The sequence below is a fragment of the Folsomia candida genome, unplaced genomic scaffold (genome assembly GCF_002217175.1).
Source record: "Folsomia candida strain VU population unplaced genomic scaffold, ASM221717v1 Fcan01_Sc007, whole genome shotgun sequence".
Taxonomy (NCBI): domain Eukaryota; kingdom Metazoa; phylum Arthropoda; class Collembola; order Entomobryomorpha; family Isotomidae; genus Folsomia; species Folsomia candida.
Genome location: NW_019091199.1, coordinates 1,798,922 through 1,822,725, shown reverse-complemented (window position 1 = coordinate 1,822,725; position 23,804 = coordinate 1,798,922). Strand labels below are relative to the sequence as shown.

At 39.4% G+C, this 23,804-nt stretch overlaps 8 protein-coding genes across 12 annotated transcripts; 3 read left to right on the top strand and 5 right to left on the bottom strand.

Moving 5' to 3' along the window:
- Positions 1 to 42: 42 nt before the first annotated feature.
- Positions 43 to 1,325, bottom strand: LOC110852426 (transmembrane protein 107). The gene is made up of 4 exons (XM_022100496.2): positions 1,191 to 1,325; positions 969 to 1,112; positions 724 to 892; positions 43 to 643 (listed from the first exon to the last, which is right to left on the bottom strand). The coding sequence occupies exons 2-4, from the start codon at positions 1,053 to 1,055 to the stop codon at positions 471 to 473; spliced, it is 429 nt and encodes a 142-aa protein (XP_021956188.1). The 5' UTR covers positions 1,056 to 1,112; positions 1,191 to 1,325; the 3' UTR covers positions 43 to 470.
- A 1,103-nt stretch (positions 1,326 to 2,428) lies between these two features.
- On the bottom strand, positions 2,429 to 5,665 carry LOC118436139. Of its 2 annotated transcripts, XM_035853438.1 has the most exons (5): positions 5,308 to 5,665; positions 4,810 to 5,247; positions 4,517 to 4,728; positions 4,309 to 4,411; positions 2,429 to 3,969 (listed from the first exon to the last, which is right to left on the bottom strand). In XM_035853438.1, the coding sequence occupies exons 1-5, from the start codon at positions 5,516 to 5,518 to the stop codon at positions 2,834 to 2,836; spliced, it is 2,100 nt and encodes a 699-aa protein (XP_035709331.1). In that variant the 5' UTR covers positions 5,519 to 5,665; the 3' UTR covers positions 2,429 to 2,833. The 2 variants fall into 2 exon arrangements, with proteins under 2 accessions (XP_035709331.1, XP_035709330.1); XM_035853437.1 differs by having other exon boundaries at positions 4,810 to 5,665.
- Positions 5,666 to 10,162: 4,497 nt separating this feature from the next.
- LOC110852756 (mpv17-like protein) lies at positions 10,163 to 11,757 on the top strand. Of its 2 annotated transcripts, none has more exons than XM_022100863.2 (6): positions 10,163 to 10,459; positions 10,560 to 10,647; positions 10,743 to 10,858; positions 10,945 to 11,169; positions 11,236 to 11,282; positions 11,370 to 11,757. In XM_022100863.2, exons 2-6 carry the CDS (start codon positions 10,578 to 10,580, stop codon positions 11,491 to 11,493), a joined length of 582 nt encoding a protein of 193 aa, XP_021956555.1. In that variant the 5' UTR covers positions 10,163 to 10,459; positions 10,560 to 10,577; the 3' UTR covers positions 11,494 to 11,757. The 2 variants fall into 2 exon arrangements, with proteins under 2 accessions (XP_021956555.1, XP_021956554.1); XM_022100862.2 differs by having other exon boundaries at positions 10,165 to 10,395.
- LOC110852753 (protein CLP1 homolog) lies at positions 11,671 to 14,089 on the bottom strand. Its single transcript, XM_022100859.2, has 9 exons — positions 13,934 to 14,089; positions 13,567 to 13,743; positions 13,370 to 13,490; positions 13,206 to 13,290; positions 12,780 to 13,129; positions 12,590 to 12,678; positions 12,402 to 12,503; positions 12,183 to 12,305; positions 11,671 to 12,101 (listed from the first exon to the last, which is right to left on the bottom strand). The coding sequence occupies exons 2-9, from the start codon at positions 13,693 to 13,695 to the stop codon at positions 11,787 to 11,789; spliced, it is 1,314 nt and encodes a 437-aa protein (XP_021956551.1). The 5' UTR covers positions 13,696 to 13,743; positions 13,934 to 14,089; the 3' UTR covers positions 11,671 to 11,786.
- A 112-nt stretch (positions 14,090 to 14,201) lies between these two features.
- On the top strand, positions 14,202 to 15,188 carry LOC110852757 (dynein light chain 2, cytoplasmic). Its single transcript, XM_022100865.2, has 3 exons — positions 14,202 to 14,349; positions 14,438 to 14,606; positions 14,738 to 15,188. Exons 2-3 carry the CDS (start codon positions 14,499 to 14,501, stop codon positions 14,897 to 14,899), a joined length of 270 nt encoding a protein of 89 aa, XP_021956557.1. The 5' UTR covers positions 14,202 to 14,349; positions 14,438 to 14,498; the 3' UTR covers positions 14,900 to 15,188.
- Positions 15,189 to 15,202: 14 nt separating this feature from the next.
- Positions 15,203 to 17,760, bottom strand: LOC110852752 (protein arginine methyltransferase NDUFAF7, mitochondrial). Its single transcript, XM_022100858.2, has 7 exons — positions 17,342 to 17,760; positions 17,147 to 17,257; positions 16,658 to 17,050; positions 16,330 to 16,435; positions 15,855 to 16,084; positions 15,664 to 15,777; positions 15,203 to 15,472 (listed from the first exon to the last, which is right to left on the bottom strand). Exons 1-7 carry the CDS (start codon positions 17,585 to 17,587, stop codon positions 15,293 to 15,295), a joined length of 1,380 nt encoding a protein of 459 aa, XP_021956550.1. The 5' UTR covers positions 17,588 to 17,760; the 3' UTR covers positions 15,203 to 15,292.
- LOC110852755 lies at positions 17,755 to 19,251 on the bottom strand. 2 transcript variants are annotated; one of them, XM_022100860.2, is made up of 5 exons: positions 19,110 to 19,251; positions 18,915 to 19,001; positions 18,093 to 18,832; positions 17,919 to 18,000; positions 17,755 to 17,858 (listed from the first exon to the last, which is right to left on the bottom strand). In XM_022100860.2, the coding sequence occupies exons 3-5, from the start codon at positions 18,661 to 18,663 to the stop codon at positions 17,786 to 17,788; spliced, it is 726 nt and encodes a 241-aa protein (XP_021956552.1). In that variant the 5' UTR covers positions 18,664 to 18,832; positions 18,915 to 19,001; positions 19,110 to 19,251; the 3' UTR covers positions 17,755 to 17,785. The 2 variants fall into 2 exon arrangements, with proteins under 2 accessions (XP_021956552.1, XP_021956553.1); XM_022100861.2 differs by having other exon boundaries at positions 18,919 to 19,001.
- Positions 19,252 to 19,399: 148 nt separating this feature from the next.
- LOC110851902 lies at positions 19,400 to 22,353 on the top strand. 2 transcript variants are annotated; one of them, XM_035853954.1, is made up of 7 exons: positions 19,400 to 19,516; positions 20,346 to 20,532; positions 20,627 to 20,858; positions 20,919 to 21,035; positions 21,126 to 21,610; positions 21,714 to 21,850; positions 21,910 to 22,353. In XM_035853954.1, exons 2-7 carry the CDS (start codon positions 20,370 to 20,372, stop codon positions 21,922 to 21,924), a joined length of 1,149 nt encoding a protein of 382 aa, XP_035709847.1. In that variant the 5' UTR covers positions 19,400 to 19,516; positions 20,346 to 20,369; the 3' UTR covers positions 21,925 to 22,353. The 2 variants fall into 2 exon arrangements, with proteins under 2 accessions (XP_035709847.1, XP_021955526.1); XM_022099834.2 differs by lacking the exon at positions 19,400 to 19,516 and adding an exon at positions 20,102 to 20,284.
- The last annotated feature ends 1,451 nt before the right edge of the window (positions 22,354 to 23,804 follow it).

Below are 23,804 nucleotides of genomic sequence, written 5' to 3'. Positions count from 1 at the left end.
GTTAAATTCTTCTCAAATAAATTAATTTAGAATTTACAGCTCTTAGTTGGAATGTATTTGAATTAGATTTATTATTTTCATACACAAATGTTTTCGATACGAAGTAATTTAATGACAAATGTTTCTTAAGCTTAATACTGTGATGAGCTGAATAATACAAGTTTTTCATGTATTCATAACCCGGCATGAAATTACTAGAATATGTATATGTAGATTGGACGGTGGATGGATCACTTTGTAATCATACAGATTCAGTATCAATACGTTATGTACTATAACCTAACCTAAACAGCCAAATTTGCGTGGATCGCCGACAAATTGACACATAGTTTGTATTTGTGGTATTCTAATCACAGAAACACATGTATTACAATTTTTTAAGCTAAGTGTCTTAACTGAGCTCAGTAGACTAGACTACGTCGCATTAAGTATAAAACTAAATATAAATATGATAGAATTAAAACATGTGACTATTGCTTGTACTTGACATCATGCAGGCAGAAATTGACGAGAATTGCGACGAGGTCGACAGTGAAAGGCAGGCAAGCAGTGAAACCGAAAATCCACCAGTACAGCCAACAATCCCACATGTCCAAAATAAAGTAAGCATGCAACAAAGCTCCTGAAGCATGGGCCATGATAGCTGAAAAGGTTATTACATAATTGTAATTAAACTTTATAATTTCGAAACATTATGACATTAAACCAAACTGTTTTTCTTACAATATGCTCCCGTCAGACTACAGAACATGGTGAGCCCTGTCCCAAACGTGATAAGTTCCAAGAATAAGAAAGAGATGGTGAGAGCCACCCCCACAATCAGCTCCGTGTCTTTGGAGTGCAATTCCTCAGCAGTGTGATGAACAGGGAGGCTTGCTTTCACATTGGCTTCCTTCGATTTCAACCAGATTTAAATACATATATACATACATAAATTGTTTTTAATTTAAAAATAGCGTTTCTCTTACCCGAGCCATCAAACAGCTAATGGCGAGAATCAAATGAGCCATCAGCATCAGATATCGAGTGGATATCAAACCGTTCCTTCTGTCCATGAGGAATAAACCCGGCGAGTATTTGCTCAAGCTTGATGAACTTGACTGCAGTTTGTACTGGGAAAAGGATCACCGATTTATAAATGATTCGCCCAGTAATATTTACAAAGTTAAACCCGTAATAGGACAACTTACTTCGTATTACGTAGGGCTACCTTTTCAGGGGACTTTCCCGCTAGTGAAGTATTGATCTGGATAAAAATGTCCAGGTTACAGAACTGGGGAACACAAATCTCTTTGTTTACTAGCTCAAGTTTCCTTGCCTGCACTGCATACCCAAACCGGAAGTGACGAGTGACTGCCTGAGTATATGTGTGTGTGCAAACTCTCATTCCAAAATGATTGAAAGAATGGCTTTAAATATTAAATATTTCAAAGTTTATTATTCACTTGTTATATATTTATTTTGGATTAGTACATTCTACGAAATATCAATGGTTCCCGTTATTAGAACGGGAATGAATTTCTTCCTCCTTTATGATGTCGAGGTGGTGGAGGTGCCCCCAAGTCTCCACTGGACACCTTTCTATATTTCCACTCTGATATTAATTTATTATACAATTCGGCCTTTTTGTCGTCAACAGCTTCATCTTTTTTCGGTTCATGTAGTTTTGGAACCGCTTCGAGTCGCCTTGGACCAGGTGGGTGCTTTTGTCCGAGTCCCCTTGACACATCTGAATATCTATCTTTAACATCACAGTTTTTATTGGGGGTGCCCTTCCCCTTCTTGGACCTTAGTAATGCTGCGTCCATTTCTTGAGAAATATATCCATTCTGATCATCAGTTTCTGATTCGCATTCGTCCGTTGTGATACAAATGGTCATCGACGTATCGGAACAGATTGGGATTTCAATTTTCCTCTCTGGCTTTGATTTCTGACAGCGAGTTCGGCTCGGCTTTTTATTTTTGGCTTTTTTAACTATGCCTTTGAGCTCGTCGTCGTCGTCACTTTGAAGAAGAAAGGAATTCTCTGAATCCTGTTGAACTGGCTTCGAAGAACCCGTGAGATTTTGAAGGCTGTTTTTTGCACGGAGAATGATCTTCTGAATGCGGGACCATGTTTTTAGATCGGGACAGCAGAAAGGAAGCATGCAGCAGCAACAGCAACATCCGCCAATTATTAGGAACACTATTAGAAGTACAGATAAGACGCTCGAACTGGCGCTGGCGTACTGAGGATGAAAATCTGAAATTATTTTAGAACCATAATTACGTGGACAGTTGAAACACTTGGCATACCTACTTGCTCATCAACAATATCATTACGTTACCTGATTTCACTGGTTGCAATGAAGGATAGTACGGATCCTGCGGGTCAATATAATAGTCATCAGAAGTCAAGGACCCAGGAGGAGGTTTTTGCGCTAAATACATATTATCGCATACATATTATTATATATATATTTATAATATTTCAAAATACACTGATGTTTTTAACTCTTAAGCATGCATGTACTTTGGGTGGAGGGTTGGGTGCGTTTTTAACGACGATGAAGAAGTGCATAGTATTTGTTTGTATTGCTATGGTTTATTTTCAGACACTACATTTACAATTTTTCTACGATCTACGATTGAATTGTCGTTATTATTGGGGGCAGAAGGACCTTTGTGGCGGACTGTGTTGGGGTGATGACTAGGTTATTATTTGCATATTACTATTAGTACACAAGAAAAATAATGTACAACAACCCTGTGTAGCGTAGGAGTAATTGACACCGTTACGTGGTGCGGTGCCCCATATAGAATGATAAAGTGTCAAATAGTATTGGTTTTATAATTACATATTTCGAAAATACTTTTTGGCATTGGGAAAATCATGGGCAGTGTCATAGAGGTCAAAAAGGCCTTCGTCAATCCGAGATAAATGTTTCCCATTATTTCGATATATATTTTTCTGCTTGTTCTTGCGATAACTTTGAACGGCTTGCTTAACTATTTCATGTTCTTTCTGCTCTGCTAAAGACATTTTGTGAGGTGCAAAGGGAACGTGATCTGATATTTCAATTGGACTGAAGCTGACTACTTTGGGAGGATTATCAAGATGAGTCCCGTGAACCAAGTTAGGTAAAACTGCATGGGCTGCGTTTCGGATTTTTTCTACGGTCGAGTCAGCTAAAGCTTCTATGAAATTTTTCGCCTCTGGCACTTGTCCGAATTGCTTGTGCAGGATAAACTGTCGCATGTGAAGTGGTCGGATTTTCTTCGGATCTACTGGCAGAGGATGATGCGGATGTTGAGACTGCCATTGCTTGAGATGGTTGGATGAGCTTATTCCTGGGTGAAAATTTCCCTGGGGGATAAGAACACCATTTACATATTTTGGCTGAACATTCAAAGTTGCACTCAATTTGTCCCCTTCTACAAAAACGGAAATTGGTTCGTGTAGCTCGTTTTCATCAATTTCAACTTCGCCAACGATCTTGACCATCTTTTCCGCGTCCGGTTCTACGTTTTGCTGTTCTTGGTTTTCTTCTACATACTGATTTACAGGTTTTTTCTTTGGTTTTGGAGTGGTCGTCGTGGTGGTCGTCGTGGTGGTTGTTGTGGTTGTGGTAGGGAAAACGATAGGAGGAGGGGCAAGATAAGCCAAACGGTCAGATGGAAGTTGCACCACGTCCAATTTTGAAATCTCAAGGTTGTGCTTGCGGAAAACGTTGTCCATTTTGTCGTATAGAAGTTTCAATTCCTCATTGTACAGTATTTCATCAATCTCCTTGTCGGTTAGGCGTCGATTCAGCTTTCGTTTAACTGTCTCTCTTTGTTCATGATTATACGGTAATTTACCCGACATTTCTTCATTAACTTGTCGTCGATGACGAGATGGTACTCCATTTTTATCCATCTTGTGATTTTCAATCTGACTGGTTGATTCTACTTGCGTTGTTTTTGTGGTTGTGCCATTGTCAGTGATATCTTTGTGGAATATTTAGTACGCGATCAGTGGGATATGATTTCATGTATGGATTAAATTGCATGCCAAGTTATAACCCCTCTTATGGGTTGATGAAGCAATATTTAAATTAATGGGTACAAATCAATCATTGCACAATATATAGGTCACCAGTGTATAGTTATAACGGCCGCAGTTAGTACATGGTTCTTTAACTTTAAAATCACGGTTATTTATACTAATAAGATGATAAATAGATATCAGGCCATTAAAACTATACACCGTTTTAAAAAAAACATTGCATCAACCCTCTGAGGCCGTTATAACTTGTATGCGAATTTCTACAATAAAAAAAAACTTACCAAAGAGCAGACTGTGCTTGTATTTTTCAATTGAGATCCACAATTGCAATATCCTAGAAAATCCTGGTATGCACCTTGGACTTTGAATGACTTCAGGAATCAGCTACACAAATAAAAGATTGTATAAGGTTCTAATTGGTCATTCATTTGGGGTGTGTGAATGTTTTTAATTTAAAATCAATAGCTAGAAACAATTCATATTTACGACCTTTGCAGACATCCACTTTCCTACGGTTGACGAAAAGTTTCTTTTTGAAACGTTATTATCCAAACAGCTCACTCCAACGGAAAAATATCGAGAAAGTTCGCGTGTTACATTTTTGGTATAAATGTTGACAGCCACATCCACGGTGGGGATCCAGACCTGTCGAGATGCAAAGTCGGTCGAAGGCATATTGGCCATAATTGTCCCGTCTTTTACTGCAGATATCAAGAAAATAACACGTCGTCAAAGTCTCTCTAGTACTAGGAGTGAATATTAATTGAGAATTTGCCACCCACACGTCCAGAAAATCTTGTCGCAAGTAGACACTTGAGCATGAATAGATGTGTCTCTCAGGAAAGGCCTCGTGATAAAGGCCAAGTTCAATCGCTGCACGAGATCATTTGCCACCAACCCTCCAAACATGGCTTTCCTTCGGGACGATGAGGAAGGCCCTTTCTCCTTGCTTTCATAATTCAGAGACTCTGTCAAAGCTTCCAATTGTTTCATTGTGGTCATATCCGTAGCTCCAGAGTAGACAGAAATGCATCCCACAGGCACTCCAACTTCCGAGAGAAACTTGCCATACTCCGTCTTGAAGAACGTCAGCATCTGGTCGCGAAGACCTGCTGCACTGCTGCCCGACGATCGCTCAATTTCATTCAAGGCGAGGGTCGCATATTGAGTGAGGAAGGAGACGAAGGATGGGTTTGTCGGGGAAAGGGCTATTCTTTCATCTGGTATAATTTCAACAAATTCATTAAATATGAAATTACTTATTTTGGTCAGATTAGTACCAGTCTTAAATTGGACAGTGAAAGTGTTGGGGTTGAATTGAGGGATGAGTTTGACAAAGGAGGAGGCCACTGGATGGGGTGGCAGGATATCATTGTTCATGTCGTCGTCAGCTCCTCCAATTTGACCAATAAGCAAACAGAGCACATTGCCAATTATTAAGAGATAAATATTTCGCCCCGATCTACCAAGAGATTCCAGTTTTCTGGCCATAATAAGTTATGTATGTGCGAAATAATGAAGCGCTATAATTGTTGACCACGGTTGGTCTAACAATGCACAATATGGACGCGAAATTAACCTTATAAAAACTAATTAATTTTGACCTGGATACCATTTAAAAACGGAATTAAAAATGGTTTCTATTGCATTTGGAGGCGGATTTACTGGGGGGCAGAATACCATTGAGACCGACTTGTGGGGCGGTGATAAAATCAGTTGGGGACTGAATTAATGCAAACCGATTTTGAATATTCTACTGATGCAGTTATGATTTATTAGAGACCTGGAACTGATTCGACAACAAAAATTAGAACATAATACATTTTTAACATGAAATTGCAACTGAACCAAATGAACACACGATATTAATTTTGATAAAAAGATCGGATTTGATTTTGATAGTACTACAAAAATAAACTAAACGAATAAATCGTCATCATTCATGTCATCAATTTGATGACACTGATTTTGGGATGCATTTTATATTTTAAACAAGTTATTAGCTATAATTTTGTCCTTCAGTGTTCTGTGACTTGTTCCGATCGGTGGTGACACTATTGCGAATATATTAGCTAAAGAGAACGTTGTGATAATTTTAAAAAAATATGAACTGTATCATATTTACAACATGATACAGGTCAGAGGTCAACGCCGACCAATTTATTAGCGGCGCCAATGTTGGATAATTTTTCGGGGGCGCGGCGTGACCTCTGATGCACTTCCTCCGAGTTCCTCCCCCCACTACAACTACAACTCTAAACTCTAAAAAAATTAGTTCAGGCTTGAAGAAAAACCAACGACAAATAAGGAGGAAAGAATGGAACTGAGAAAATTTTCTCGGTCATTTTATTTTTATTTTTTCCTACACCTTATTGATGTAGCCCGGTCTCAACGGAATTCTGTAACCATACACCTTATTGGTGGAATCCGTCGCCAACGAGAAAAAGTTGGCCTACACCTTATTGGTGTAGTCCGTCGCTAAGGCGAAAAATTTGGCCTACACCTTATTGGTGTAGTCCGTCGCCAAGAGATCGAAATCGCCCTCCACCTTATTGGTGGAATCCGTTTTTAAAAGGTTAATTTACAGACACAAGGTTGCTTGACAACTTTAGTAATAATTACAAGGTTGCGACAATTGCTTCGACGCCTAAAAAACTTCAACTTTCGAAAACCCTGGTACCTTTTGGACCAGTGTGCGTCGCACAAACTGTCGCCCAGAAACAAACTGAACAAAAATTGTCACATTTCGTGCTCTCGATTCTCGAATTAATTTTTTAATCATGGATGTATTATGATAAATTGTCAAACGATTATCAAATTGTCAAAAGGTCAAGTTGTCTTTGATAGTTTAACTTTAACACTTTATCATAATGCTAAAAAATAATTCTTCAGTTTGTAACTGGAGTTAAACATCACCACTTCTTTTCTTTCTTATTTTAGGAACAACAACGACTACTGATTACTGAAATGTTGCGTGATAAGGATTTGGGCAGCCTCGAGTGGTGCTATCCGGATCGTCCATTGATGATCAAGAGGAAGTACTCGTACAAATTGCTCAATATGCACAGCCCGGACAATTTTTCAATCATCGTGGTGGATTAGACTTCCGTGGTGATTCAAAGGCAGATTAAGGAGGCAATGGTTCTTTATCTGCACAACATTTCCGGTTGTGCACCGGTTGACGTTGCTTGTCTGAAGGATAGACTTCATGAATGGGACCTTGCGACATGTCAACAACACCAATAACAAGCGTTGTGCCAAATTTCATGCAAATCGGACGAGGAATAGCGAAATTATGGCATGGCGACGAAATTTGGCGAAAACCAGGTGATGGCGATGAGTTTGACCTTGCGACATGTCGATAACACCAAAAAGAGGTGTTGTGCCTAATTTCATGCAAATCGGACGAGGAATAGCGAAATTATGGCATGGCGACGAAATTTGGCGAAAACAAGCTGATGGCGATGAGTTTGACCTTGCGACATGTCCATAACACCAAAAAGAAGTCTCTGTCGAAGTTTGATGGAAATCAGACGATAAATGGTGAAGTTATGGCATGGCGACGAAATTTGGCGGTGGTGGCGATGAGTTTGACCTTGCGATATGTCGATAACACCAAAGAGAAGTCTCTGTCGAAGTTTGATGGAAATCAGACGATAAATGGTGAAGTTATGGCATGGCGACGAAATTTGGCGAAAACAAGGTGGTGGCGATGAGTTTGACCTTGCGATATGTCCATAACACCAAAAAGAAGTCTCTGTCGAAGTTTGATGGAAATCAGACGATAAATGGTAAAGTTGGCGACGTGGCGACGAAATTTGGCGGTGGTGGCGATGAGTTTGATCTTGCGACATGTCGATAACACCAAGGAGAGGTGTTGTGCCAAATTTCATGCAAATCGGACGAGGAATGGCGAACTTATGGCGTGGCGACGAAATTTAGCGAAAACAAGGTGGTGGCGATGAATTTGACGTTGCGACATGTCGATAACACCAAAAAGAAGTCTCTGTCGAAGTTTGATGGAAATTAGACGAGAAATGGCGAAATTATGGCATGTCGAAATTTGGCATGTCGAAATTTGGCGAAAACAAGGGGGTGGCGGCGGGTGGGACCTTGCGACATATCGACAACACCAATAACAAGCGTTGTGCCAAATTTCATGCAAATCGGACGAGAAATGCTGAAATTATGGCATGGCGACGAAATTTGGCGAAAACAAGGGGGTGGCGACGGGTGGGACATTGCGACATGTCGACAAAACCAATAAGAAGCATTGTGCTCAATTTCATGCAAATCGGCCGAGAAATGGCGAAATTATGGCATGGCGACGAAATCTATCGAAAACAAGGGGGTGGCGGCGGGTGGAACCTTGCGACATATCGACAACACCAATAACAAGCGTTGTGCCAAATTTCATGCAAATCGGACGAGAAATGGTGAAATTATGGCATGGCGACGAAATTTGGCGAAAACAAGGGGCTGGCGACGGGTGGGACATTGCGACATGTCGACAAAACCAATAAGAAGCATTGTGCTCAATTTCATGCAAGTCGGCCGAGAAATGGCGAAATTATGGCATGGCGACGAAATTTGGCGAAAACAAGGAGGTGGCGGCGGGCGGGACCTTGCGACATGTCCATAACACCAATAAGAAGCATTGTGCTCAATTTCATGCAAATCGGTCGAGAAATGGCGAAATTATGGTATGGCGACGAAATTTGGCGAAAACAAGGAGGTGGCGGTAGGTGGAGCTTTGCGACATGTCGACTACACCAATAAGAAGTCTCTGTCGAAATTTGATGGAAATCGGACGAGAAATGGCGAAATTATGGCATGGCGACGTAATTTGGCGAAAACAAGGTGGTGGCGGTAGGTGGAGCATTGCGACATGTCGACAACACCAATGACAAGTCTCTGTCGAAATTTGATGGAAATCGGACGAGAAATGGCGAAATTATGGCATGGCGACGTAATTTGGCGAAAACAAGGTGGTGGCGGTAGGTGGAGCATTGCGACATGTCGACTACACCAATAAGAAGTCTCTGTCGAAATTAGATGGGAATCGGACGAGAAATGGCGAAATTATGGCATGGCGACAAAGGTTGTCGCCATGCCATGCATTTATAAGGGGGGAGCTGTTGGCCGCCCTGAGAAGGACGTTTCCAGAGCACACGACGAGGACGTCGCTCCCTTGTGCTCCACGCGGGTCGGCCCCCGCGGACGCCCGAATGCGTCCGCGGGGGTCTACCTCCACCGGCCGGGAAAGCCCTATCCACGTCACCGCCTCCGCGACCGCGTTCCCCCGGAGGGTCTCGTCTTACCCTCGCCTTACGAGGTGGGAGGTCCCCGTAAATCGACCCGCCATTAAGGTTTCGAACCCGGGAACCCGGCCGGCCCCAAGGGGAGGTATCGCTAAAGAGCGGCGTCACCCAAGGGTTGGAGGTAGAGAGCCCCTCTCACTTGCCAAGCGCCACCCGCACTTTTGGCAAGCCCCGCCGGCTCCCCACCCGGTGAGCCTGCTTGGTGGGAGGAGCATTGGAGGGGGGACCTTCCCGTAAGGCTCTCCCCTTGCAGCGTTGCTCCCCCGGACCACCCCTCCAACGGGAAGAGAGTCGGGGCTGTGGGACAAACCACGGGTGGACCCGACTCCCCAGAGAGGCAGGGCGGTCCAGGGGCGCAGCTGCAATGGGGAGCTCACCCAGGGACACGTCCCCCACGAGCGCCTCCCGCAGACTAAAAAAATTGCGGAACGGAACTTGTACTAGGCAACTTTGTCCCCCTAACCACAAACTGTGGTCACTTTTGCAAGGAAAAGTTTCAATGACCTGACTTGAAACTGGTCAAATCAGCCTATTTTTTAGTTGTAGGGCAGTATGATCTTGCATTTTGTGCATTAAAACGTTCAAAAAGGTCAGTGGGGGTTTTCAAAAGGAGGGGTGGCTTATGGCTGATATGCCAATATCTACAGGTCCACATGTTCCGTGTTTACAATTGTTACAAATAATTCAATTAATTATATCAACGTTGTTGGGGGTGGGAAAATATCGATTCTTATAGTTTTTTGGTCGCTGGTTTCGAATCTGAGGTCAGTTTTTCAGTTGCGACATCATGGGAAGGGACACAGGGCCAATTAATTATGACCCTCCATCCAACGCCACAGTCGGGAATACAAACAAAGTCGTGCTTTCAGCATTGATACATTCATCTCATTCAGCCCAAGAGATCTTTGCTGTTCTGTTGCGAAATAGTCGTCACCTGCTACACTCAAAGAAGAGTAGACCCGTTTTCTTGAAAGATAAATTTCAGTTTTCAATTAATTCAGTGCGAAGTTCACACGCAATTTAAGACTGGAAAGGGCATAATTAGTGGTAATTAAGAGTAATCACTTAAATAATTAATTAATCATTAGGGGTAAATTTAGCCAAGGTCAAGGTCCGTCGTTATAAAAAGCACCCAATTTTATTTATATCCTTAAGTTTCATTTCATTAATTTCCCAACGTTCATATTGTTTTCCCGTTGTACATTTTGCAGGGTCAATAATAAGCGAAGATGAGTGTATTTAGCAGGTTGTCGATAACCATGAGTCGATACCCCACATTAACGGCATCAACTCAAGCGGGTAAAATTTCCAGCAAAATTAATATACATATGCATTTAGAAATATTTGGAATCATTATAATAACTCATAACTGCATGCCGCTAAATCAATCGTAGGTCTGATAATGTGCTCTGGGGATCTCATTAGTCAGAAATTCGTCGAGAAAAAACAAACGAACGAAATTGATCTCATCAGAACTGTCCGTTTTGGTCTGGTGGGGTTTATCCTTGTGGTTAGTTAAATCAATTTAAGTTTTTATCTTTATTTCATTGTTTTAAAAGGGTGAGCTATAAATTATAAAATACCCAACAATTTCAGGGACCAGTTCTTAGAACCTGGTATGGGTTTTTGGAACGAAGGGTTGTAATGAAAACGCCTGCGTTATCAGCAGTCGCTAAAATGGCGACGGACCAACTTATCCTGGCTCCTACATTCATATTCAACTTTATGGGACTTATGGGAGTTTTAAATGGACAAACCTTTTCAGAAATTCAGACTGATATTAAGAACAACTATGTTGACATTATGCTAAAAAATTATCAGGTAACGTAGATGTGTGCTTTCATGATGTCTTCTAAATAAATGGAGTCTCTTACATTCTATTTATAGCTCTGGCCTGCAGCACAAATGATCAACTTTTGGCTTATTCCACTGAGGTATGTTATACTAATTTAAGAATAAAGTGACTGTAATTAATTTCCTAACATCCAAAACTGAATGTAATGGATATGATTTTTCAATAGGCATCGAGTATTGTTTGCCCAAAGTGTTGCTTTATTTTGGAACACGTACCTCTCGTTCAAGACCAATAATAAATCTTTTAAAGGCAAGGAATCTGATGTACCACAAATATCACTAGCTCTCTAGCTACATACAGGCTGCTAGGATTGTCATAGTCTCTAATCATTCTTATTACAAATGACTTTCAAATTGTTTCTAGCTTGATCAAAGATATAAGCAAGCAGCGAGAAATTCACAAAATTAGAAATAAAATATGCGGTGCTTCATATTTATTGTCAGTTAAGAATGAAATTCAAAGTCATGTGTTTGTAACAAAATAATTTATTTATATATCATTGTATTCTTCCCATGATAATTAATGAATAATAAACATTATGTATAAGACTGAAATATTAGGAAAGAGATATCGGATCGACTCCTTATTGAGAATCCATAAAGAGAATTTCAGATAAAATTAACAAAGTTTTCGGCAAGAGTTTGTCTTGTGGTGACAGAACCGTCATTCTTCCTTTTTCGTCATCTACTTCCGTTACACAGACATACCCTGCAACATTTGTTCTAACCACTTCATCACTACTTTCGTCAGTGGCAAAACTGACAGCTAAAAGTCGATGAAGAAGTGCAGTCTGATTTGGAGTAACCAAGACTGGTTTCGTTCTCATTTCTTCGCCTTTCATACCAAGTGGCATGCATGATTGTGAAACGGCTGGGACACCAATTTTATAAATTTTTGCCTAAAAATATACAGCGGGAAGGTATTTTATGATTAGAACACATTGTAAGTTTAGGACAAAAAGAGAACAACTTATGCGTACCTCTGTAAATTTTATTTGAAAGGAATAAGGATGCAAAAGATTAAGTGGGGGCCTCCCGTAAAAATATTCTCGAATTCTATTATCTCTGGCTTCCTGTCTTGCCTTGATAGTCCTCTCAACAACCTTAAAGTTAAAATACAATAACATGGCATTAATAAAACCATGTTGATATATTAAGGCGTGTCTATTCTATTATATTTGTATAATATATTCACTCACCCCTCCACTTTTAGGTAGAAATACAACTTTCACAAATGAGGGCATATCAGTTTTCATTTGCGTATATAAACGTTCAGTACCTAAAACTACGACGACATCAACCTATAGTAATAAATAAATCATTCCATTAGTCCATCATTAACGTAGTGATTATAATTTACATAGAAATATATACTTTGACCTCTGACCTCAAATGCTTGGGCAATGTGAGTAATAATCCCATAACCTTCTCCAATGATCCAACCACAAGTGTTAATAACCACACCAGAAGCTTTTGCTATACAGGCATCAAGATATAATTAATTAATTCTATGGTTCAATCATCTCATGTGTATACAAATAACAGTGACGCATGTGGAATTACATGGATTTGGATACCTTTTCTATTGCTCTCCATTCTTTCGTGAACAGTTTCGGCTAACTTTGAAACCAGTAAATTGTACAAAGGGATGTTCTCTTGAGGGGATTTGTGACCAAAAAAGTAGACCATGGGAGCTTGTTGAATGAAACCACCGTCCTCGATCGAGGCCGTGCGTTCTATTAGCATTGCACCAACTGTACCGGGAACTGAGATGATCCCTTGTCCGACATCTAAATCGACATAGATTGGACGCCTTCCTAATCGAACTGCGTAATTGATTAGAAGTCGGCTTAGCGTAGTTTTTCCAACATCTGTGGGGCCAACAATCATAACAATTGGACCTCGCTTTCCGTCTGTCTCAGCCGTTCTATAGAAAAAATAATAATTTCTTTAATTCACGTCACTTAACTATATAGAAACTTGTAGCCCAATTGAATTCGAACCTTCGTAGTGTTTCTAATCCTCCATGAGCATTAAGATACATGACCATTGGAGTTTCTTTTGCTACGTATGCTATTTCAGTTTTTCCTGTAATAAAAAACTCAATTTGATAGATTTTCTTCACCTTTCCTTTCGTCTCACACATAAGCTACCAAACTTAACTTACCCTTTAAATGAATAGTGCACCCATGATATGTGAAAATCGCTAACTTTGTCCCAGGACCAAATTGATATGATTTCCCCTTAATCATTTCCGTTCCGAATACCTCCGCCATTCCATCCACCATCTATCACGCCAATTAAAAAATAACAAATTATGACGTACCTACATTAATGTCATCTTTATAAATATATTGCACTTACCACTACACTAACCACTTGGCCTTTGCCTCCTTCCACTTCAAATCTAAGTTCTTCATCTTGTCCCACTTTAAATTCTCTAAATTCCGGAGGGGAGCCGGATGCTCCATCATTGTTATTTTTGCTGTCCATGTTATATCTAGGGAGTCAAGAGCTATCAAGAGCTTTCATCCACAGAAGCTGAAAATTAAACCGAGTTATAAGAACTATTCAAAATATTATGATTGTGAATGTTATTTTTGATATATATCACATTAATTTATGTGGTAAATTGTAAAAGTTTTTATTCACACAACTTTCGATAATTTACCAATGATAAAAAATGAAATACACTATAATCTTTCTATCACATTAAATTTGTTAACCATACCATAAACGATTAAATATGTCAATGCGAATTTATACTCAGAGTCGTCAAAGGTGTGTGAAATGTTTAATGTTACAACCTACTTAATTTTGTGTCTATGTTTTCATAATCGTACAAAAAACATGTGTATCGGTTGTTGTCGGTGTCGGCTTTTATTTGCATTTCCAGATTTCGTGTTGATGTTGACGATTTGGGTGAGATTCCGCCAGCTGGAGGAGGTCTGGGGACGGTGAGACGGGAGCGTCGTGGTGCAGGCCGTGCGACCACCATCTTGATAGAAGCCGGTGAGAGAGATTTCCCTGCCAACAACTCCACTGCATTGCTTCTGGGAGCGGGGAGGGAGAGACTCACTTTTCTTCACTCGCAGTCTCTCTCCACGACAACAACCTTACCACTTCCGCTCCTCGCACACGGAGAAAGTACGACAACAAGGACTTTTCCTTCCCTCTCTCCGCCTCCTCCTCGCCAATTCACCGCAATTAACTCACTTTTTAATTGTCCTTGCAGAGTTTGACTGATCGAAGGAAAACCAGTCCCACGCCGACTACTAGGGAGGAAATCAACCAGAATGGCAGAACGCAAGGCCGTCATCAAGAATGCGGACATGTCCGAGGAAATGCAGCAAGACGCTGTGGATTGTGCAACTCAGGCTCTGGAAAAGTACAACATCGAAAAGGTTAGTAGTTGAAAGAAACTATTTCTCATTCAGAGATTTGGTTTGCATTTTGCGGTTATTATGCCGTATGCATGTTGTGGGATAATTAGGTTTTTAATTACTTCATTCCGGTTTTTGTTTATTTCACTCAGGACATTGCTGCATTCATCAAGAAGGAATTCGACAAGAAGTACAACCCAACCTGGCATTGCATTGTTGGGCGGAATTTCGGCAGCTACGTCACACATGAGACTCGTCACTTCATCTACTTCTACCTTGGCCAGGTAGCAATTCTTCTGTTCAAGAGTGGATAACTTGTCAGCAGCGATCGTCGTCACCCAGAAAGAAGAAGACTCATTCCTCCTACTACTACTACCGCTAAACTTCCGACTTCATTTTTTTCTATTCTTTTAATTAAATTCCAAAAACAATGCACTTACTGGATATTTCAAATGAGTCATCAACATGTTTTCCCTTATGGTGAAGCATCATCAACATCACTACTGTCATTGTAATTTATGTATACAAATTCCTACCGAAGATCGGTATGCTAACAAAATCATTAATCTAAACTAATAAAATCCATAGTTAGATAAGTCAAAACGCTTTGGTGTTTGTACTTGTTCATTTTCCCCGTGTATCGGGTATTATTTATTGCCTCGTCTCATAACTTTCATACATAACTTGTATAATGAAGTATGTAAATATTAACTACTAGTAGACGTGGAGGAGAAGCCTGCAATTTTCAGGTCGGGGCTACAAGTCTTTAAAATGTTGGGTAGCAGAGACATTACATGAAATCGGGATCCCATTTCCTCCATAATCATCTTGTGGCCGCTAATTAGAGCTTCTTTTTCTTTTGGGAGCTTGCATTTATCAAGGAGCATCTGAAATATCATAACACAAATTGGATAAAATATGCGCTTTCTTCTTACTATTAGTTAAGTAATGAACATGAAAATAGTAGTTAGTTGGATTTCGTTTTCAGGTGAAAGTAAGGCTTAATAATATTTCCATGTCACTTTTACTTAGAATGCTGATTCTAGCATGTTCTCTTGTATAATTTGTAACATCATACCTGTAATCGATGCTCAATCCCTATTTGGCTGAGAAAATCACGTTGAGTCACAGGTCCGCAAATCACAGCACGGTGATTGAACAGCTTGCGGATTACGGAAAAGTCAACATCAGCCTGGAATCAAGCAATGTTGAATACACTAAAAGTCTGGATTTACATACATGCATAAATAGCAACAAACGAAAACTCACTGTGAGATCTACTTTCCCAGGGTCGCAAAGAGGGTCGTGCAATTTATGTTTGTAAAAAGCCCTGAATGTATCTTCTTTGGTTCCGTTGTGACCATAGTCAATGATTGTGGAGATTCCCCCGCATGTTGTTAATCGATTTGTTAAGTTATCCAAAATTCCCAAGGCGTCTATACTAATTTCTATATGTTGTCGAGGGTCTTGAAGTACGCTGCTGTAATTTTGTTGCAGCACTGCAAAATACATAAATTATGGCATACATATCCACAGATTACTACTAATAAGAAAAAGGTATTCGATTCAAAATCGATCAAACATGCAATGTTAGTAGATAGATTCGACTAGAAATTCAGTAGGTATAGACATAGAGAAAGGGGACGATGTCGCCTTATATTAGTGTATAGAGAAGAGGACAGGCAGAGAAAGTCAAGGTAATTCGATACATTTGATAACATTATGTATGTTGTGCTCGACTCACGTTTTATAACTGGCGTTTCATTTCTGGAAATAACATATCTAAAAGTGGATTCTTCCTCCTCTGGACTGATATCGACAAGCACCTCTCTCCATTTATTTTCAACTTTCTGAGAACATGCAAAATCCAATCATCAAACATGTATAAATGAGTTCATCATACTTACGGCAGTTTTGCTTTATATGGTTAGTTTCATATAAAAGATTTTCTCTACGCGTAGGCAAGCAACATTGCCACCACACCACGCGCTGCTACTGCTGCTAGGTGGGCAGTAGCAACATAAAACTAAGCAACCACCTCATTTTCTAGGCTTTCATCTCATTCCACCCACCTGAATTTTGTGTACAGGAAGAGCATCAAAGAACTCATGAGCAATGTAGAAGTGAAAGTCTTGAGGCAAATCTCGAATGTCTCTGTACCAATACACGGGAAACCCAGTCTCTTCTGCTATTGCGTGATGATAGAAAGCTGCTCGCCCATCATCACTTGAGATTTCCTTCATGGGATCCAGCAGTGGTTGTTCCTCTTCCTGTTGCTGTGATTCGGATTCTTCTGGTGCTTTCCTCGCTTTCTCTCTTTTTTGGCCTGCTTCGCCCACGTCCTTCGTTTCTTTTGTTTTTCTGCAAGTCAAGGAATCGCATTGGATAGTTGCCAGAAATGGGCTGATCTCCACCAAATGTAGGGTCACATTACTCCCAGTAATGTGATTAAATTGTTTGAATACCTACAACAAAGTTACAAAACTATGAGTAATTGGAACTGAAGTTTAATAATAGAATAGCATCATCATCAGAGCCATAGTAGAATCACGCATACTCACTCGTAAAATGTCTTTGGACAATGTTCCCCTGCCAGGGCCCAATTCCACAACGCTAAACTTTTTAGGTCCACCAATTTCCATCCACGTTTGAAGGCACCAGATTGCAATCATCTGCATATTGATTATATATATATATAAAGATATACAAAGAGCGATTATAACTATTTACATAGCAGACATGTGATATATTATTACCTCGCCAAATAACTGTGAAATTTCTGGAGATGTGATAAAATCCCCTTGTTGTCCAAAAACATCCCGTTTCATATAGTATCCGCCTCCACCTTGTAAATTTCTTGTTACCAAGTCTTTTGATATTGGTTGAGCAGTTAAGGCCAATCGCATGTAATCTGCGACTGGAATTGGACCAGAAAGAAGAATTCTGGACTTGATCAAATTATGTACTGTTGAGCGAGCTAATAAATTACTTACAGTAGACATATTTGAATTTCTGACTAAATAAGTTAGAATAGACTAAATTCGACCTTAACAAACTGTGAAAAACTTGACTACTGCTGAGGCTGACACGAATTACTTATAAATATTACTTATACATATATATTTTAATATAAGGTAGGAAAAAGTCTTTATCAGTGTGTATGTATGTACTTTCTTTTTCGTTCACTGCTATATACAAGTCTAGCTTCTATGTTTGCAGCTAATTGAGTTCATGCGTAAATGTTCATCAGATCCGTCGACGCAGTCACAAATTCTGCAATTTATTAAATACAATTACGAATAACTGACCAAGAGTTTCAACATTCTTTCTTACCCATCGTTCACAAAGGAAGAGGGAACATATTCAGGAAAGCCTTGTTTCACCGTTGAGCAAAAAAATCGCCCATTCATACAGGCTAAAATTTAAAATTTAAATTTAATTTAAAAAGCGGTGTTGACTGGCGTCTTTCCACGATAAGATAAATGTTTTTCTTTTTATTTTACTTACCTGCTGTGCTTGGTTCATCACTTCCGTCGGATGGACAATCGCAAAAATCGTCGTTCACTTTGTCCCACGTGATTTGTTTTCCTGAAGTTAAACAGCTAAAGAATCCTCTGTACTTTTGATTATGTCGCATATAATGTTTCTGTGCTTCTCGAGACACTCCTAATACATGTTCCGAAAAGATTGGTTTTCCTTTCCGGTTTGGTTTTCCGTCAGGTGCAACTAGTGGTCCCGTGTCCCCTTTGGTAGGTAAGGAGGAGGCCTGTTGATTTCCGTCCAAATGATTGTGCTTTCCCACTTCAAACTTTAGTGCAATATCTTTAAGTGATTGATAACCCCCACTTCCTGCCCCTCGATGTCTTGCGGCAAACCCAAAGTCAGATTTGTCCTTGTTTGCGGATAATAGCTTCTGATACTCTTGTGACTGGTAACTAGTAAGTGTAGAATAGTTGACAAACTGGTACGATAAAAATAGCACCGAGCAAACAAAAAGTAAAATTAGAATCGCTTTGACTTTTCTTTTGACAAGAATTTTAGATGCGAGGAACGTTGTAAGGCTATGTGTTTCTGTCATGACGTGTTTAATACGGGATATAATAATCAATCAAGGACCAGAAAGGAGTTTTTTCCTTATCTAAAGTTACTATCAGGAGCTGACGAAATTTTTGCATTTGGTTTTCGTATTTGAAATGTATAATAATTGAAGGAGAAAGGAGCGTTGGTCAAACAGATAGCCGATGGATCTATTTAAAAAACATTTAATTAAGCAACATTTAATCAAGCATAAACTTTATACTATAAACACAATATTAATCTAATACCTACCTACATGAAACTTTGAACCTTGTCAAGAAGTCGCAAGAGGAGTAAGTGTTAATCAAGAGAGCTTCAAATGATCTCGAACACTGGTCACTAAATACATAACAGGCGAACATCATAAATACCGTGATTAATTAAATATTTGCATTTCATTTTTACCAGCAATCAAATCAAGTCAACAAAATTATAGATATATCTTACCTTTTTACCAGTATTGTATGAACGTGCAACAAACGCCAGGGGTTTCAATATCTAAGTTAGTAATCACTAGCTAACTATTAATATTTTTAACATCCCCAAAAGAAAGCTATAATTGTTTAGAATTAATAGTTATGTAGTTAATTGCGAAGTACTGAGCCGTCATTGTCGGCTGTTGAACTTGATCCCGCTGGTATTCACAATGTGCGACGATGCATTTGCAAATCATGACCTTATCCTTATAGATTGTGATATAACATGGCAGTAGTGACAGAATAAACAGTTTTACATAAGTCAGCTTAATTTCAGATTTGTACTAATTCTGTCGTCTATTATTATTTCCATCCAGATTCCATCTCCGGTTGACGGCGATCGACAAGAAGCAGTTACATAGTTCTCCAGGATCGGAGGCAAGTTGAGATATGGATTTTTCATACTTAACAATCAGTCAAATATTAGTTAAAAACGTCTTCGTGTAGTTAAATATTCACTTTGGATTGACTTCATTGACAATCTTTACATAACACAAGATGCGTCATATCACAAACAAAAGCTGCACGCCTTTTTTACACCTTTTCATACAAGGGTTTAAAAGGTCAGAATGTTAGACCTGCAAGAAACTGCTCCGTAAACTATTCTTTCCTTTTCGCCTCGTTCATTGTGAGTGATAATTTTATGACAAAGAATCCAATCTATCCATAGCCATCTATATTATTACATGCAGCTTAATACATTTAACTCACACGATAAGAAATGTAGCTCTGTTAGATATCTTTTGTCGTATGCATTTAACTAACAGCACCATTGCTGTACATTCCTTAGTTCTTGTAGGGTTTGTTATCAGCTCAATCCTGATTTTACATGCATGCATGAATACCCGTTCATTTCTCCATTTGCTGCTCTATTTACATATCTAATATGACGAATAATAATAATAATAACTTGAGCGAGATTAAGTCAGCCTTCATTCAGACAGCAGTCTTCATAGCATATGAGTCTTCATAGTAGCCGTAGGAAAGAATTAAAATCTTCATCGTCAAGTTGACTCGGTTTCCAATTTCCGATTGGAATCAAATTCATTTAACAAGTTCGTCTTGCTGTCGGAATTTTTTCAGGGAGTACACAAAACAGAGCAAACTACTAATCTGATTGAGGTTTAGGATTAGGAACGTATACAAGTAGGTGGTCCGCTAAATTAATTTTCAAAAATTAGCCGATTAATTTAATCCAAACCAAAAGGTTCCAAAGGAGGAAAAATTGGAAATGGCTGGATCTGTGATGGCGTATTGCTGTTGCATATGTCATGAGGATATGGGAACTCAAGGCAAATCAAACGAATTAAAGCCATTGCTAACGACAAAGTGTGGCCACCTTTTCCACACTTGTTGTCTTCAGAAGTTCTTTTCTAGTTCCGGAGACAATCTTGGTAACTTTCCAGCTTATCAATAGTCTGTGATTTGATTACTACATGTCACCATTTCTTTAATCGTTTTTGTTCTTTAAACATGTTCCTTCTGCAGCGTGGGGTCCCAAAACTTGTCCGGCATGCAAAACTTCACTCACGATTGCCACTGACACTATCACAATTTTTCCATCAATCGTAACAATCCCGGAGACCGTAACTCGTCCATCATTCGAAGAACTGACTGCAAGGATCAGTCAGTTGAAAAATCAAATCGTGGAGCTGAGCACTAGATTAGAAATGTCATTTTTGAAAAATCGAGAATCTGAAAAAATTGCAACACGATGCCGGTATGCAACGTTCTTGTTTCACTCCATTTTAAGCATGCAATTTTAATTAGATTTTACCAGGGCCGACAACGAAGCATTGGTCGGAAAGTTGAATTTACAAATGAAAACTGCTTCCGAATATATTTCTCAATTGCACTGGTTGGCATCTTCAAACCTGCAGTTGCAGAACAGCGTTTTGTGAGTGATTGATTATACTTATATGTACAGGCAGATCTTACGCAGGATAATTTAGCCAGTTCCTATGTTCATCCTTCATAATGTGCATAGATCATTGTCCAATCGACTAGTGGAATGCAGCAATCCTCCATTTCCTCCATATTTTATGAGGCCAAACGGACCAATGATGAGACCCTATTTTCCCCCACTGATGAACAGTGCTGTGGGACCAAGACGTTCGTTTCCTCCCCCAATAACCAAAAGAGGGATTTTGGGGTCCCCTCCATCCAGGTCCATCAACACCATTCCACGTTTACGAGTGGACTTCAAAGCAACAACCACAGCGTTTGAGGAGGTTAAAGCGTTGTCAGCGAAATTTATGCAAGCTGTGGCTATTGGTTCAAGTGGTGGTGGGGATAAATACGAATCGGTGTTTACCAAATTCAATGGTCCCAAAAATGAAAATGGACCAGCAACTACTCTCCAAGATTTTCAAGATACCGTTATGATGAATGAGCCTTCGGATCCCAAGATTATTGAAAAGGACGGGAATGACAACCGTCCCAATGGAATTAATGATTCTCTTGACCAACAAAGTAAGCACATATGTATTTGCGATGAATATCAAACATATGCATACTTTTTTGATCCAAGGTATTAATTCCTTATATTTGTTGGACTGTTTACTTAAACTTCTAGAACTCTCGTGTGAAAAACAAAGCTTTTGGAAATATTGGTGTGACAAATGCAAAATTTCTTGGGAAAATCGTGGAGGACAAGATCCACCAAGGAATTTTTGTCACAGCTGCCATAAAACCGTCCTCCCGCATGCTCAGGTAATTAAATTACTTTTATAACCAATTTTAAGTGATTTTTAAACACGCTCTATTTTCAGATGGGGACTGAATAACACTGTACAAGTTCCATACATATATATCTTTTTAACGATTTCTGATGCATAGAATTTCTCGGATGTGCATTAATTTGGACTTATTTTCTAGAAAGTTGACTTATTTTTGTTAACGCGACTCTTGTACTTTTTATAGTTTTGTTAAAGCATATTTCTAATATTTAATCTAATATTTTTGTGAGGGGCCGAATGGTGATTTCGGACGCCTATCCGAATCAAGTAGAGGTTTTCCCAACCCACTAACATCGAGGTTTTCCTCTACTACCCAAACCAACTACTTTTGATTAGTGTATTTTATATTTTATAAAGTATTTGGATATACAAATATTCGAATATTTTTCAATATTTTTGTATTGATTGTTACGTGTTCCTTTAGGAACTTTTATCACAAAATAAATTCTATTCTTATTCAACAACTTGTTTTACTACTGAACTGGAAAATGTACGCTTCTTTTGTCGGTATCATGCGAGCGTCTCAATATTTATGTCATGGAAGAACTTGGAGATGAAACTTCTCAGGGAATCAAACCGGCGAAAAAGACACCATTAAATTGTTCTAAAAGAACGGCACTGGCATTTATTAGTGTTTTCTTGGTAAACAGTCACTGATTTAATACATAATATAACAATATAAAAAAATTGAATAGTCAGCATTGATTTGCATGTATATATGTGGGTATTTATGTGCAGGGAACTACTCTGACGTTCATCTTGGTGTACGTGTACCTGATTTCAGGATATTTTGTGGGTCTTTTTGACCTTGATAATATGGCGCTTGTGTTTTGCTCATTTATCTTTATGTGCCTTTTCTATATAACGTGTACCATAGTGGGCGTGGTCGTAATTATCCACGCTAAACGTAAAAAACAGCTGGATTATGTAAGCCTTTCCAAATTAGCATAACATATTTTTCAATGACTTTGAATGATTTAATTGATGATACGGCATAATTGTTGTAGCTGCAGTTCGTCATGTGTGGGATCGCTTTCTTCAATATTGCATTTCCCACGATAACTCTTTCCAGCACGTCAACATTTCATGAGTGCACATTGAGTCCCGAAATAGTAAAACTTCAAACTAATTAAATATGTACATATCCATATATATGGATATATATTATATATCATTAAGGAAAGCATATGTACAATAAACAACGTTTGGTTTCAGGTCCCCTGTCTCCATCAATGTGAAATCCGTTCAAGTATTATAGCGATGGCAATTTTGGCCATGCTCTACACCGTTCTGCACATTGCACTTTCGTCCTTGTGGGACGGAATGGTGGATGCAAATCCATATTTCAACTTGTTCGAATTGACGAACCATGATCAACGAGTATCATTAGGAGAGAGGGGACGAAATAGCGGTTATGACGGCATTATCCCCATGTTCAAAATCTTGAATAAAGAAAATGAGGACTTTACGTACGGAGATGCAGACGCGGTGACAGAAAATGTCTTTATTTCCATTCTTCCAGAACATTCAGACCATGTGAAACACGAAATGAAAGAAATTCCGATGGTGATTGTTACGGATTCTGATAAGCCTGGGAGCAGCAAAAACAAAGCTAACAGTTCGAAGACAAATCAGAATAAGCCAGCACCAACAACCAGCAAGCGAACGGTTTTGACTCCTCCTCTCCCGGAGGAGGAAAAGGAGTCAAAACCGGAACCCATGCCCACTTTCACCAGGATAGAGTTTAAGGATGACGATAGGGGTAAAAAGGCGTTGGATGTTTTGCTTGGGCCTCCAAGTAGCAAGAGCATAAATGTCACAAATGATCCGCCTGCGTCTTCTCGAAATCTTCAGCAGCCGTCGACCACAAGCCAACCGCAACACGCTCAGAGTGTTCGCCACAGCATTAGTAAACCTACGACGAAACC

Coding starts and splice junctions, on each gene's coding strand:
- LOC110851902 (XM_035853954.1), top strand. CDS start 20,370: ATGGCTGGATCTGTGATGGCGTATTGCTGTTGCATATGTCATGAGGAT. Junction 20,533..20,626: donor TAGTTCCGGAGACAATCTTG/GTAACTTTCCAG, acceptor TTCCTTCTGCAG/CGTGGGGTCCCAAAACTTGT. Junction 20,859..20,918: donor AAAATTGCAACACGATGCCG/GTATGCAACGTT, acceptor AGATTTTACCAG/GGCCGACAACGAAGCATTGG.
- LOC110852755 (XM_022100860.2), bottom strand. CDS start 18,663: ATGACAGAAACACATAGCCTTACAACGTTCCTCGCATCTAAAATTCTT. Junction 18,001..18,092: donor TGATGAACCAAGCACAGCAG/GTAAGTAAAATA, acceptor TTTAAATTTTAG/CCTGTATGAATGGGCGATTT. Junction 17,859..17,918: donor TCTTCCTTTGTGAACGATGG/GTAAGAAAGAAT, acceptor AATAAATTGCAG/AATTTGTGACTGCGTCGACG.
- LOC118436139 (XM_035853437.1), bottom strand. CDS start 5,518: ATGGCCAGAAAACTGGAATCTCTTGGTAGATCGGGGCGAAATATTTAT. Junction 4,729..4,809: donor CGACAAGATTTTCTGGACGT/GTGGGTGGCAAA, acceptor TGATATCTGCAG/TAAAAGACGGGACAATTATG. Junction 3,970..4,308: donor CAAGCACAGTCTGCTCTTTG/GTAAGTTTTTTT, acceptor TATTCCACAAAG/ATATCACTGACAATGGCACA.
- LOC110852752 (XM_022100858.2), bottom strand. CDS start 17,587: ATGTCTACTGTAAGTAATTTATTAGCTCGCTCAACAGTACATAATTTG. Junction 17,258..17,341: donor TTTCACAGTTATTTGGCGAG/GTAATAATATAT, acceptor ATCAATATGCAG/ATGATTGCAATCTGGTGCCT. Junction 17,051..17,146: donor TGTCCAAAGACATTTTACGA/GTGAGTATGCGT, acceptor ACTTTGTTGTAG/GTATTCAAACAATTTAATCA.
- LOC110852753 (XM_022100859.2), bottom strand. CDS start 13,695: ATGGACAGCAAAAATAACAATGATGGAGCATCCGGCTCCCCTCCGGAA. Junction 13,291..13,369: donor GTGCACTATTCATTTAAAGG/GTAAGTTAAGTT, acceptor TTTTTATTACAG/GAAAAACTGAAATAGCATAC. Junction 12,504..12,589: donor ACATTGCCCAAGCATTTGAG/GTCAGAGGTCAA, acceptor TTATTACTATAG/GTTGATGTCGTCGTAGTTTT.
- LOC110852757 (XM_022100865.2), top strand. CDS start 14,499: ATGGCAGAACGCAAGGCCGTCATCAAGAATGCGGACATGTCCGAGGAA. Junction 14,607..14,737: donor AAAAGTACAACATCGAAAAG/GTTAGTAGTTGA, acceptor TATTTCACTCAG/GACATTGCTGCATTCATCAA.
- LOC110852756 (XM_022100863.2), top strand. CDS start 10,578: ATGAGTGTATTTAGCAGGTTGTCGATAACCATGAGTCGATACCCCACA. Junction 10,859..10,944: donor TGGTGGGGTTTATCCTTGTG/GTTAGTTAAATC, acceptor CAACAATTTCAG/GGACCAGTTCTTAGAACCTG. Junction 11,283..11,369: donor TTTTGGCTTATTCCACTGAG/GTATGTTATACT, acceptor ATTTTTCAATAG/GCATCGAGTATTGTTTGCCC.
- LOC110852426 (XM_022100496.2), bottom strand. CDS start 1,055: ATGGACAGAAGGAACGGTTTGATATCCACTCGATATCTGATGCTGATG. Junction 893..968: donor TTAGCTGTTTGATGGCTCGG/GTAAGAGAAACG, acceptor TTGAAATCGAAG/GAAGCCAATGTGAAAGCAAG. Junction 644..723: donor TAGTCTGACGGGAGCATATT/GTAAGAAAAACA, acceptor TAACCTTTTCAG/CTATCATGGCCCATGCTTCA.